Source organism: Oncorhynchus tshawytscha, linkage group LG10, assembly GCF_018296145.1.
Source record: "Oncorhynchus tshawytscha isolate Ot180627B linkage group LG10, Otsh_v2.0, whole genome shotgun sequence".
Lineage (NCBI taxonomy): Eukaryota > Metazoa > Chordata > Actinopteri > Salmoniformes > Salmonidae > Oncorhynchus > Oncorhynchus tshawytscha.
In genome coordinates, this window is record NC_056438.1 from 9152633 (window position 1) to 9167347 (window position 14715).

Consider the following 14715-nt stretch of genomic DNA (forward strand, 5'->3'; position numbering starts at 1 on the left):
CCCACTAGAATAAAATGCATTTTCTAAAATTCCTTGACTAGAGTACGGAAGTAGGATTGGAGACGACTTGTTTTGATTTTCAACGTTCTCTGTGTGTAGTAAAGAAAGACCAACTGACAATACTAAATAGGCTACCCAACTCTCATTCGACTGACAATGACTAAACTACAGTTGTTGAGTGTGTTTCTAAATGAGCGTTTAACGGCGGCTGTTGTGGAGATTGTCGGGGCAGTTGAGAAAACGGTAGTGGAGTACCAGGAGGAGAATGATCGGCTACGGAGAATGCTGCGGATCACACCAGAGATACCACTAACGTTATCGAGAATAGGTACGTAGTTATGAACATAGAAATAAAAATGAATAGAACGGGCTTCTAACTGATGCGGCTCATGCAATGGGGATGCATTAGTTGTAATGTCATTAGAGTTGATTCAACAAATCACAGCACAGATTGCTGGATATTCTTCCTGCTGTACTCCTATGTGTACACTCGTAATGGCCGCCATCTAAACATTATAGCATAATTGACTTGAATAGGGACACCCGTTCTAATCATTCTTATATCTGTGGCTATGTAGCCTTTGATCGTGACTCTCAGTAAGGGGAGTTCAGGAACATTAACACGCATCATTTGCGGTACGGTTTTGTAAGTCGAACGACCTTTATCTTTCATATTATCGAGGAATACACGATGTTAAATCGTTAACTTTTTATAGGGTTAATGTTTTCACAAAGCCATATCTCCATGAGGGAGTTATTTGTTATTTTATGCTGGCCCTGGTTGAACCGGGCAAAGACACTGCTCGGTCATTTTGTCGACCATGTAGGATGGTGCATCGTTCAGAAACATACAACATATATTTTCCGTAAAAATACATGTTTGCGTTTTCTAATTAGTTTTCATTGTGAAGGTAGCTTTTTATCAAAAGCAATCACATAATCTTACTAATTAGCCAACAACACATAGTTTTATTATGTCACTTATTTTGAGCCGACTTTGCTTGGGCACCTGGGTGAGATTAATCGACCCCCCTCATTGTTACAACGCGTGTTTAAGGAAAGAGACGGAAGACAGAGGCTGCTGTCCAAACACTTAAGACACCCTATCCTAAGGTCCTTGTGTAATGTAATATTGTACCCCCTGGCCCGCTGCTAGCCCCGCCCCTAGACCCCCTAGTCCAATTTTATATTATTTATACACACACACACACACACACACACACACACACTTGTGTTCCCACACGTACTTCCTATATTGATTTGTTGTTAATTAGATCTTTTAATAATTTCTTCCTCCCTCGCCCTGTAAGTGTATACTCGTCATCAGAAGTGTCCACTTAATTTGAGGGCTGAGGGGATAGTAAGGGACATACAGACACTTACAATTCTAACAGCTTTTTTGTTAGTAGAGTATTTAATTATCTTAAAATACAGTTCAATTTGTTTTTGTAAGGTAAGAAAATGTGGTGTTTTGTTTCTAAATTTACATTTGTGAATATGAAATTTGGCCAAAAGAATAATGAAATGAATGACATAAAATTAGTTTCAGCTTATTTCTATCGTAGGTAAAGAATCCAAGCAGTACATCTCTCCACAATAGTGTAAAATCTTCATAAATGTGTTGAATTATAAATCTACTGATGTCTTGCCACAGTTTCCTTCATTGAATACAATGCCAAAAAATATGCAACACTGTTTCTGGGTGGTCAAAAGGAGCAATTTGAGTTGATGTTTTCCTTAATAAACGTCTTCATATAGTGGTTGGCAGGATAATATTTATGACATTTTTTAAAGGAAACTTCCTTAATTTTGTTCACAAGTAGGTATGTGTGGGGCAACATCCAAACTTTTTTCCCAACAGATATTATCAATAAATCCATTCCAATAAGGCATGACATTAGATATACAACATCCTGCTGAAAAAAGGTTCGTATCGCTCTGTTGTTGAATGGACCAAAAGAGAAGCAAATCTTTCCTACTGATGTGTCAAAGGAAGGTAGGCTCTGAGGGTCAGGTCTTGACACGTTCCTGAATAACATAGCAACACCTGAGGGAATGGCATCTAAAACAATTGCAAAATCTTTAGGTGTTACAGGCACCTTGTAAAGTGATAAGAATTCCTTATGACTAAGTTTTTTTTTAAACACTGCATTTACAATTTGGCTCACGAGAAATGATTTTTAAATGGACCACCCTTGTTCGGAAATTCGTCACTGGTTCATCCCGTGATGACTGTGTTTTCAGCTACCAGTAGCATGTGGGTGCTTTATATGCGCTAGTCAATTGAGTGAATGTCTACTTATTAAATATAAAATTATTAATATGCATACTGTATGATAGCTAGCAAATGAATTAGATAACTAGCTAGAACTTCTGAAGGAACATTTGTATTTCTACAATTTCCAAAAGATAACCAAACAAAACATTGACTTTTTACGAGGTGTGTTTGTGCCGTCATGTGCATTAGTAACACAATTTCAAACCAATTTGCATTCGTTTTTATTTACACTTGTACGTTAACTTCTCCATTGTTTTTAAGTTTTCGCTGACTGTTCTTAGCGGATGTACAATCGTCGCAAATTGAATTATGGCGAGTTTCAGGCCCTGGAGTGAACATAATTGTACACACGCAAACTCGACTAAAAAACGAGAGCTAAGGGGCTTACGTTGCAAACTTCCCTTGCTTGGCTAATGATTTGGACCGTCCGCCAAGATGGCGATGGGAATTCCCCCAAGGGCATAAGGCCCTTGGGATGATGGGTAAGTGGACAAGGGTGTGTCTTTTATAAGTTCGAACTGTAAATCAGAGTTGATTACCTGGGATAATTAGGTGATTCTCATAACACCTGTGTGTAAAATATGGGATAATTAGGTGATTCTCATAACACCTGTGTGTAAAATATGAAATATAAATGGAAGACGGATGCCACAAACGTGTTGTCATAATGCTGTTGGCTGAAATTGTTAAAACAGTGTAGAGGAAGTGTGTGCTTTGCATTCACATGAATAACACATGCTTTGCATGTGTTATGAAAGGAGTGGGATTTATGTTTCTAGATCTGTCCCGGAATTGTGAATCGATTCATGTTTAGATGTAATGTTTGACTGTTTTGGCCTTTACCTTGACCTGGCCAAGATAAAGCAAAGCAGTGCGACAAAAACACATGGGATAAACAAATGTACAGTCAATAACACAAAATAAAAAAATCTATATACAGTGTGTGCAAACATAGTAAGATTAGGGATGTGAGGCAATAAATAGGCCATAGTGGCGAAATAATTACAATTTAGCATTAACACTGGAGTGATAGATGTGCAGATGATGATGTGCCAGTAGAGATACTGGGGTGCAAAAATAAATATCAATGTGGGGACGAGGTAATTGGGTGTGCTATTTACAGATGGGCTGTGTACAGGTGATCGGTAAGCTGCTCTGACAGCTGATGCTTAAAGTTAGTGAGGGAGATATGAGTCTTCAGCTTCAGTGAATTTTTTTAATTTTATTTTTCAATTCGTTCCAGTCATTGACATGGGTGCACCTCAGCCACGCTCAAGGTCCTAAACGATATCATAACTGCCATTGATAAGAGACATTACTGTGCAGCCGTATTCATCGACCTGGCTAAGGCTTTTGACTCTGTCAATCACCACATCCTCATTGGCAGACTCAACAGCCTTGGTTTCTCAAATGACTGCCTTGCCTGGTTCACCAACTACTTCTCAGACAGAGGTCAGTGTGTCAAATCGGAGGGCCTGTTGTCCAGACCTCTGGCAGTCTCTATGGTGGTGCCACAGGGTTCAATTCTCGGGCCAACTCTATTCTCTGTATACATCAATGATGTCGCTCTCGCTGCTGGTGTATTCCACAAATACCCAGGTGGCTGGTTAGACTGTAAACTCTCCTTCCAGACTCACATTAAACATCTCCAATCCAAATTAAATCTAGAATCGGCTTCCTATTTCCCAACAAAGCATCTTTCACTCATGCTGCCAAACATACCCTCGTAAAATTGACCATCCTACCGATCCTCGACTTCGGCGATGTCATCTATAAAATAGCCTCCAACACTCTCCTCAACCAATTGGATGTAGTCTATCACAGTGCCATCCGTTTTGTCACAAAAGCCCCATACACTACCCACCACTCCGACCTGTATGCTCTCATTGGCTGGCCCTCGCTTCATACTCGTCGCCAAACCCACTGGCTCCAGGTAATCTACAAGTCTCTGCTAGGTAAAGCCCCGCCTTATCTCAGCTCACTGGTCACCATAGCAGCACCCACCCGTAGCACGCGCTCCAGCAGGTATATCTCACTGGTCACCCCCAAAGCCAATTCTTCCTTTGGCTGCCTCTCCTTCCAGTTCTCTGCTGCCAATGACTGGAAAGAACTGCAAAAATCTCTGAAGCTGGAGACTCATATCTCCCTCACTAGCTTTAAGCACCAGCTGTCAGAGCAGCTCACAGATCACTGCACCTGTACATAGCTCATCTGTAAATAGCCCATCCAATCTACCTCATCCCCATACTATATTTATTTCTTTATCTTGTTCCTTTGCACCCCAGTATCTCAACTTACACATTCATCCCCTGCACATCCTACCATTCCAGTGTTTTAATTGCTATATTGTAATTACTTTGCCACCATGGCCTATTTATTGCCTTACCTCTCTTATCCTACCTCATTTGCACATGCTGTATATAGATTTTCCTACTCTATTATTGATTGTATGTTTGTTTATTCCATGTGTAACTCTGTGTTGTTGTATGTGTCGAACTGCTTTGCTTTATCTTGGCCAGGTCGCAGTTGCAAATGAGAACTTGTTCTCAACTGGCCTACCTGGTTAAATAAAGGTGAAATAAGTAAATAAAAATATGTAAAGGGATGAATAAGAATATGTACATATAAATATATGGATGAGCGATGGCCATGCAAGATGCAGTAGATGGTATAGAATACAGTAAATACATATGAGATGAGTAATTAAAGTGGTGTTATTTAAAGTGACTAGTGATACCTTTTATTATGTCCATTTATTAAAGTGGCCAGAGGTTTGAGTCTGTATGTTGACAGCAGCCTCTCAATGTTAGTGGTGGCTGTTTTTCAGTCTCTCCGTCCCTGCTTTGATGCACCTCTACTGACCTCGCCTTCTGGATGATAGCGGGGTGAACAGGCAGTGGCTCGGGTGGTTGTTGGCCTTGATGATCTTTTTTGTATTTTGAGGCTTAAAATCAAAGCTAAGATGTTTTGTGATTGGATTTGCAGTATGTATTTAGTTTGAGATGTAAGCTAGCAACTTTAAAACTGTTTCGTTTGGATGAACATAACAGTTGCTTAGCAACCAGATACTAACATGTTCTCTGGAGAGAAAAAAAATGAGTGAGTTCCAATATTTGCATAATCGTTGTGATTGGAGGATAGCTGTGAGGGTTGTTGAATCAGGATTAAATACTCTGTTCTCCTCGAGCTCATTAATGATAGAATGTTCATATTGGAAGATGGCAGAAAGGCCAGTCTTTTTGGAAAATGACATGGAGTACAGGGAGTGGAATGTTGGATAAATAAACTGGTACCTAGTCTCTGTCTAGAAGCTGGCCCTAGCTATCTGCTAGGCTGTATAGAATACAGTCTCTGTCTAGAAGCTGGCCCTAGCTATCTGCTAGGCTGTATAGATCATAGACATCTTGAATTCATCTGTTTGATTCAAATTTCTGCTCCTTCCCTCCAGACTCCCTGCAGCTCTCTGTCTCAGAAGAGGAGGTTTCCCCTGAGCAGCAGCACTGTGAGCAGGAGTGGAGCCCCAGTCTGGGGCAGGAGGACCCAGATACCAAACAGATTAAAGAGAAACAGGAGGAAGTCAGGACCAGTCAGGAGGAAGAGCAGCTTCAAGGTCTGGAGCCTGATATCATAGAGTTCGATTTCATTCCTTCAGGTGTGAAAAGTGAATGTGATCAGGAGGACCCACTTTGGTCCTTGACTCTTCCCCAAACCCAGACTGTGAAGGGCAGAGAGAGAGACTCTAAACCAGTAGATCTGAAACCTTTTGTCACTGTGAACCACCTAAAGTGTCTTGACATTCCCTGTGATCCTCCAGATAATCAGAACATTGCCTGCAGCCGCAGCTCAGCTGTAAGCAGAAACCCAGTAGGACTTGACAGCAGCCCACCATTGGATCTGAACACAATAATGGGGGAAACCTGCACATGGCCCTTTTGTGGCAAGACCTTCAAACAAAAAGGACACCTGTCCAGGCACATGAGGGTTCACACAGGAGAGAAACCGTTTAGTTGTGGTGACTGTGGGAAAAGCTTCAGTCAGAAGGGGACCCTAACCATGCATAAACTGACTCACACAGGAGAGAAACCGTTTAGATGTTTTTTTTGCAGTAAAAGCTTCAGCCAGAAAGGGGACCTAATGAGACACATACTGACTCACACGGGAGAGAAACCATTTAGCTGTGGTGACTGTGGTAAAGGCTTCATTCGCAAGGAGCACCTAACTGCACATTTACAGACTCACACAGGAGAAGTGTCGGTCTCAAGCAGAACCTAACCATGCAGAAACTGTCTAAACCGTTTAGCTGTGGTGACTGTGGGAAAAGCTTCGGTCTCAAGCAGAACCTAACCATGCAGAAACTGTCTAAACCGTTTAGCTGTGGTGACTGTGGGAAAAGCTTCGGTGTCAAGGGGAACCTAACTGTTGACATACAGACACAGGATGATACACTGTTATTTGTGGTGACTGTGGGAAAGGCTTCAATCATAAAAATGTACCTAAGGAGGCATAAACTGACTTACAGTGCATTTGGAAAGTATTCAGACACCTTGACTTTTTCAACATTTTCTTACATTACAGCCTTATTCTAGATTTGATTAAATAAAAAAATGCCCTTATCAATCTACACACAATACCCCATATTGACAGTGAAAACAGTTTTTTATCATTTTTTTCACATATTTTTAAAATATTTTTAAATAAATCAAATCAAATTTTATTTGTCACATACACATGGTTAGCAGATGTTAATGCGAGTGTAGCGAAATGCTTGTGCTTCTAGTTCCGACAATGCAGTAATAACGAACAAGTAATCTAACTAACAATTCCAAAAAAACTACTGTCTTATACACAGTGTAAGGGGATAAAGAATATGTACATAAGGATATATGAATGAGTGATGGTACAGAGCAGCATAGGCAAGATACAGTAGATGATATCGAGTACAGTATATACATGAGATGAGTATGTAAACCAAGTGGCATAGTTAAAGTGGCTAGTGAAATAACTTATTTACATAAGTATTCAGACCCTTTGCTATATGATTATAACATTGAGTTTGGGTGCATCCTTTTTCCAATGATCATCCTTGATGTTTCTGCAACTTGATTGGAGTCCACCTTTGGAAAATTCAGTTGACAAGACATGTTCTGTCAGCTGATGAGGAATATGCAAGGATGTGGACAACTCGTAGGAAAGGAGGATCATTCACACTGAGGGTTTCAGATAAAGGTATATAAAAGCAAGTTGTGTTTTTCAACATTTTATGTGAATAAAGTTTGATTTGATTAAATTGATGTTGTAATGATTAAACAGTGAATGGTAGGAATGTAGGAAGCTCGCCGGTCTGCTTTTCTGTCTGATGTTTTCAGGTTATTATAAACAGGAAGTCCTGGGCCTTTTGATTTAGAATGTCTCCCAGCTGATGAGAGAGTGGTTATTGATACATGGAAAAAATATTTACTTTTACAGAATATATCTTCCTTCCATCGGTCCAAAAGTATTTCTCATCCATTTTGACCTAATGCTGCTTATTCATGATATTGTGTTGAATCTTTTGGGAAGTAATGATTAATAATCGACCCCTCGTAAGTACACTTTGTAGAAGTGCAAACTCGGTTTTAAGTATACTACAGTGTTTTTCAGTCCCAACTCAATAAAATTATTTGTAAAATCTCCTTATAACTGCATTCTTTAGTTTAGTGCACGCTGTCACATCAATCCCTAACCGTTGCCGTTATCAGGAGTCACCTGTGTTACAATTTCTTATTTTGAAATATATTTTATATTAATTTATTTTATAGTTAAATACAACACAAAAACACAGTGGAATATTGTTGAAAACATACAGCTACAATAGGACAACAATATGATAGTGACGACAACAGGACAGTCAGGTAAACATTCACAATCCGGTCTTTATCCAGAAGATCCAGAAATATGGACCCAGAATCTGTTGGGTCATCAGGAGGGATCAGCCAATCGTGAAGAAGAAAATGTACTACTTTAAAATGGAGATAGCCTCAATGGTGCTGCCCATGCTGTCACCGATACAAAGATGAGTCCTTTATCGATCTCTAAGGGTTTTACACCTGTCACACATTGGGGAAGCATGGAGGTAGATTCTATATAGTTTACACCTGTCACACATTGGAGAAACATGGAGGTAGATTCTATATAGTTTAGTTTCGGAGAAATGAAGTATGCAGTACTTTGTATTGTATCAATTGATACCTGGGGGTATTGATGGAACAAGAGTGAATTCTAGATGGAGCTTCTCTCCAGATATCATCCAAGATCTTAATGTTGAACTCTTCACCCCAGATCTCATTGTGGTGACTAGTAGAGGCCTCTGCATAGTTGGAGACAAATTGGGAGACTAGGATATGGCCTAAATGTCCATGTACTCTTATAATCTCCACCCAGCACAGCCAGAAGAAGACTGGCCAGCCCTCAGAGCCTGATTCCTCTCAAGGTTTCTTCCTAGCTTCCTGCCTTTTCAAGGGAATTGTTCTTAGCAAAGGATCTGAATACTTATGTAATAAAGGTATTTGTGTTTTTATGTTATTTGTAATACATTTAGAAAGACTCATTGTTTTTTTCTCTTGCTTTGTCACTATTTGGTGTAGATTGTTGAGGATTTTTATTTATTTAATCAATTTTAAAATAAGGCTGTAACATAATAAAATGTAAAAGAGGGAAGGGGTCTGAATGATTTACAAATGCACTGTGTATACACAGTGGGGCAAACAAGTATTTAGTCAGCCACCAATTGTGCAAGTTCTCCTGCTTAAAAAGATGAGAGAGGCCTGTAATTTTCATCATAGGTACACTTCAACTATGAAAATCAAATCAAATGTATTTGTCACATACACATGGTTAGCAGATGTTAATGCGAGTGTAGCGAAATGCTTGTGCTTCTAGTTCCGACAATGCAGTAATAACCAACGAGTAATCTAACCGAACAATTCCAAAACTACTACCTTATACACACAAGTGTAAAGGGATAAAGAATATGTACATAAAGATATGAATGAGTGATGGTACAGAACGGCATAGGCAAGATGCAGTAGATGGTATCGAGTACAGTATATACATATGAGATGAGTAATGTAGGGTATGTAAACAAAGTGGCATAGTTTAAAGTGGCTAGTGATTACATGTATTACATAAAGATGCAGTAGATGATATAAAGTACAGTATATACATATACATATGAATAATGTAGGGTATGTAACATTATATTAAGTAGCATTGTTTAAATTGGCTAGTGATATATTTTACATCAATTTCCATCAATTCCCATTATTAAAGTGGCTGGAGTTGAGTCAGTGTGTTGGCAGCAGCCACTCAATGTTAGTGGTGGCTGTTTAACAGTCTGATGGCCTTGAGATAGAAGCTGTTTTTCAGTCTCTCGGTCCCTGCTTTGATGCACCTGTACTGACCTCACCTTCTGGTTGATAGCGGGGTGAACAGGCAGTGGCTCGGGTGGTTGTTGTCCTTGATAATCTTTATGGCCTTCCTGTGACATCGGGTGGTGTAGGTGTCCTGGAGGGCAGGTAGTTTGCCCCCGGTGATGCGTTGTGTAGACCTCACTACCCTCTGGAGAGCCTTAAGGTTGTGGGCGGAGCAGTTGCAATACCAGGCGGTGATAAAATCAAATCAAATTTATTTGTCACATACACATGGTTAGCAGATGTTAATGCGAGTGTAGCGAAATGCTTGTGGACAGGATGCTCTCGATTGTGCATCTGTAGAAGTTTGTGAGTGCTTTTGGTGACAAGCCAAATTTCCTGAGGTTGAAGAGGCGCTGCTGCGCCTTCTTCACGATGCTGTCTGTGTGGGTGGACCAATTCAGTTTGTCTGTGATGTGTACGCCGAGGAACTTAAAACTTACTACCCTCTCCACTACTGTCCCATTGATGTGGATAGGGGGGTGCTCCCTCTGCTGTTTCCTGAAGTCCACAATCATCTCCTTAGTTTTGTTGACGTTGAGTGTGAGGTTATTTTCCTGACACCACACTCCGAGGGCCCTCACCTCCTCCCTGTAGGCCGTCTCGTCGTTGTTGGTAATCAAGCCTACCACTGTAGTGTCGTCCTCAAACTTGATGATTGAGTTGGAGGCGTGTATGGCCACGTAGTCGTGGGTGAACAGGGAGTACAGGAGAGGGCTCAGAACGCACCCTTGTGGGGCCCCAGTGTTGAGGATCAGCGGGGTGGAGATGTTGTTACCTACCCTCACCACCTGGGGGAGGCCTGCTCTGAGGGCTCTGAGGGCATGGCTGGGGATGCCGTCTGGGCCTGCAGCCTTGCGAGGGTTAACACGTTTAAATGTTTTACTCACATCGGCTGCAGTGAAGGAGAGTCCGCATGTTTTGGTTGCGGGCCGTGTCAGTGGCACTGTATTGTCCTCAAAGTGGGCAAAAAAGTTATTTTGTCTGCCTGGGAGCAAGACATCCTGGTCCGTGACGGGGCTGGTTTTCTTTTTGTAATCCGTGATTGACTGTAGACCCTACCACATACCTCTTGTGTCTGAGCCGTTGAATTGCGACTCTACTTTGTCTCTATACTGACGCTTAGCTTGTTTGATTGCCTTGCGGAGGGAATAGCTACACTGTTTGTATTCGGTCATGTTTCCGGTCACCTTGCCCTGATTAAAAGCAGTGGTTCGCGCGTTCAGTTTCACACGAATGCTGCCATCAATCCACGGTTTCTGGTTTGGGAATGTTTTAATCGTTGATATGGGAACGACAGACAAAATGAGAAAAAAAAATCCAGAAAATCACATTGTAGGATTTTTTATGAATTTATTTGCAAATTATGGTGGAAAATAAGTATTTGGTCACCTACAAACAAGCAAGATTTCTGGCTCTCACAGACCTGTAACTTCTTCTTTAAGAGGCTCCTCTGTCCTCCACTCGTTACCTGTATTACTGGCACCTGTTTGAACTTGTTATCAGTATAAAAGACACATGTCCACAACCTCAAACAGTCACACTCCAAACTCCACTATGGCCAAGACCAAAGAGCTGTCAAAGGACACCAGAAACAAAATTGTAGACCTGCACCAGGCTGGGAAGACTGAATCTGCAATAGGTAAGCAGCTTGGTTTGAAGAAATCAACTGTGGGAGCAATTATTAGGAAATGGAAGACATACAAGACCACTGATAATCTCCCTCAATATGGGGCTCCACGCAAGATCTCACCCCGTAGGGTCAAAATGATCACAAGCAAAAACGGTGAGCAAAAATCCCAGAACCACACGGGGGGACCTAGTGAATGACCTGCAGAGAGCTGGGACCAAAGTAACAAAGCCTACAATGCAAGGGCATTGAAGATGAAACGTGGCTGGGTCTTTCAGCATGACAATGATCCCAAACACACCGCCCGGGCAATGAAGGAGTGGCTTCGTAAGAAGCATTTCAAGGTCCTGGAGTGACTTAGCCAGTCTCCAGATCTCAAATAGAAAACCCCATAGAAAATCTTTGGAGGGAGTTGAAAGTCCGTGTTGCCCAGCAACAGCCCCAAAACATCACTGCTCTAGAGGAGATCTGCATGGAGGAATGGGCCAAAATACCAGCAACAGTGTGTGAAAACCTTGTGAAGACTTACAGAAAACGTTTGACCTCTGTCATTGCCAACAAAGGGTGTATAACAAAGTATTCAGATAAACTTTTGTTATTGACCAAATACTTATTTTCCACCATAATTTGCGAATAAATTCATTACAAATCCTACAATGTGATTTACTGAATTTCTTTTCCTCATTTTGTCTGTCATAGTTGAAGTGTACCTATGATGAAAATTACAGGCCTCTCTCATCTTTTTAAGTGGGAGAACTTGCACAATTGGTGGCTGACTAAATACTTTTTTGCCCCACTGTATATATATATATATACATATATTGCGCTTGTCTTTTTCTAGTAGCACTGACTTTGCTGATAACTTCTGTCTTGAAGAAATAACACTGAAACATGCATGAGATCACCAGCTGTTCTGGAAAACTGTGTGATCACGCTCTCCGCAGCCGATGTGAGCAAGACCTTTAAACAGGTCAACATTCACAAGGCTGCTGGGCCAGACAGATTACCAGGACGTGCATGTGCGGACCAACTGGCAAGTGTCTTCACTGACATTTTCAACCTCTCCCTGACCGAGTCTGTAATAACTACATGTTTCAAGCAGACCAGCATAGTCCCTGTGCCCAAGAATGCAAATGTAACTTGACTAAATGACTACCACACCGTAGCACTCACGTCGGTAGCCATGACAGTGTTTTGAGAGGCTGGTCGTGGCTCACATCAAAACCATCATCGTGGAAACCCTTGACCCACTCCATTTCACTCCATTTCACATACTGCCCCAACAGATCTACAGATGATGCAATCTCAATCGCACTCCACACTGCCCTTTCCCACCTGGACAAAAGGAACACCTATGTGAGAATGCTGTTCATTGACTACAGCTCAGCGTTCAACACCATAGTGCCCACGAAGCTCATCACTAAGTTAAGGACCTTGGGACTAAACACCTACCTCTGCAACTGGATCCTGGACTTCCTGACGGGCCGCCCCCACGTGGTAAGGGTAGTGAACAATACATCTGCCACGCTGATCCTCAACACCGGGGCCCCTCAGGGGTGCGTGCTCAGTCCCCTCCTGTACTCCCTGTTCACCCATGACTGCATGGCCAAGCACGACTCCAACACCATCATTAAGTTTTCTGATGAAACAATAGTCTCTGACCTCCCTCAATGTGAGCAAGAAATAGGAGATGATCGTGGACTACAGGAAAGGAGGGCCGAACAGGCATCATTAACATCGACGGGGCTGTAGTGGAGCGGGTCGAGAGTTTCAAGTTCCTTGGTGTCCACGTCACCAACAAACTATCATGGTCTAAACACACCAAGACAGTTGTGAAGAGGGCACAAGAACACCTTTTCCCCCTCAGGAGACTGAAAAGATTCCCAGATCCTTACTTTTTATTTTTTACTTTAGTTTATTTAGTAAATATTTTCGTAACTCTATTTCTTCAACTGCATTGTTGGTTAAGGGCTTGTAAATCAGAATTTCACTGTAAGGTCTACTACACCTGTTGTATTCAGCATTTCACTGTAAGGTCTACTACACCTGTTGTATTCAGCATTTCACTGTAAGGTCTACTACCCCTGTTGTATTCAGCATTTCCCTGTGAGGTCTACACCTGTTGTATTCAGCATTTCACTGTGAGGTCTACTACCCCTGTTGTATTCAGCATTTCCCTGTGAGGTCTACACCTGTTGTATTCAGCATTTCACTGTAAGGTCTACTACCCCTGTTGTATTCAGCATTTCCCTGTGAGGTCTACACACCTGTTGTATTCAGCATTTCACTGTAAGGTCTATTACACCTGTGTATTTTATTTCACTATGTGGTTGTCTCACCTGTTGTATTCTTTTACTGATGAATCTACTACTTACTGTTGTATTCAGCGCATGTGAGATAAAACTGTCTGCCATTTGAATGACTAAAAGGTCAATGCTAATAAATAAATGAACTTTTGTAAAATATTTTTTGATTTTACTGTCTAGAGAACCAAATTTAAAAGGTCAATGTGAATAAATAAAGATTTTTTAAATATTTTTGATTTGATTTTACCTTTATTTAACCAGGTAGGCTAGTTGAGAACACCTTTATTTAACCAGGTAGGCTAGTTGAGAACACCTTTATTTAACCAGGTAGGCCAGTTGAGAACACCTTTATTTAACCAGGTAGGCTGGTTGAGAACAAGTTCTCATTTACAACTGCGACCTGGCTAAGATAAAGCAACGCAGTTCGACACATACAAAAACACAGAGTTACACATGGAATAAACAAACATAGAGACAATAATACAGTAGAAAAGTATATATACAGTGTGTGCAGATGAGGTAAGATTAAGGGAGGTAAGGCAATAAATAGGCCATAGTGGTGAAGTAATTACAATATAGCAATTAAAACACTGGAGTGATAGATGTGCAAAAGATGAATGTGCAAGTTGAGATACTGGGGTGCAAAGGAGCAAGATAAATAAATAAATACAGTATGGGGATGAGGTAGTTAGATGGGCTATGTACAGGTGCAGTGATCTGTGAGCTGCTCTGACAGTTGGTGCTTAAAGCTAGTGAGGGAGATATGAGTCTTGTTGTAGTTTTTGTTACATATAGAGACAGATATGACACTATTGAGCAAAGATAGGTATACATTAGACCACAAACAGAAAGCGGACAGGAAACCAAAGATTAAACAGACATAAGTGTAATGGCCGAAGCCATATGTGCTTTACTGTGCATAAGGGCTTAGGGCAAAGAGGAGGAGGTGACCCTTAAATACATTATCTATTATGGAAGGAGCAGGACATCATTATAAAGATTAGATAGAGAGGGTAAAGGCCATAAGTGCTTAGGGTAAGATAGATATACATT

At 41.1% G+C, this 14715-nt stretch overlaps 1 protein-coding gene across 1 annotated transcript; it reads left to right on the forward strand.

The window, feature by feature from the left end:
* The first annotated feature begins 52 nt into the window (after positions 1–52).
* Positions 53–6906, forward strand: LOC112259710 (zinc finger protein 25). Its single transcript, XM_024434334.2, has 2 exons — positions 53–328; positions 5727–6906. The coding sequence occupies exons 1-2, from the start codon at positions 157–159 to the stop codon at positions 6548–6550; spliced, it is 996 nt and encodes a 331-aa protein (XP_024290102.1). The 5' UTR covers positions 53–156; the 3' UTR covers positions 6551–6906.
* The last annotated feature ends 7809 nt before the right edge of the window (positions 6907–14715 follow it).

Bases quoted from the DNA above. Each gene is read 5' to 3' on its own strand.
- LOC112259710 (XM_024434334.2), top strand. From the start codon at position 157: ATGACTAAACTACAGTTGTTGAGTGTGTTTCTAAATGAGCGTTTAACG. The intron at 329-5,726 runs GTACGTAGTTAT...CCTTCCCTCCAG, and splicing joins ACTAACGTTATCGAGAATAG to ACTCCCTGCAGCTCTCTGTC.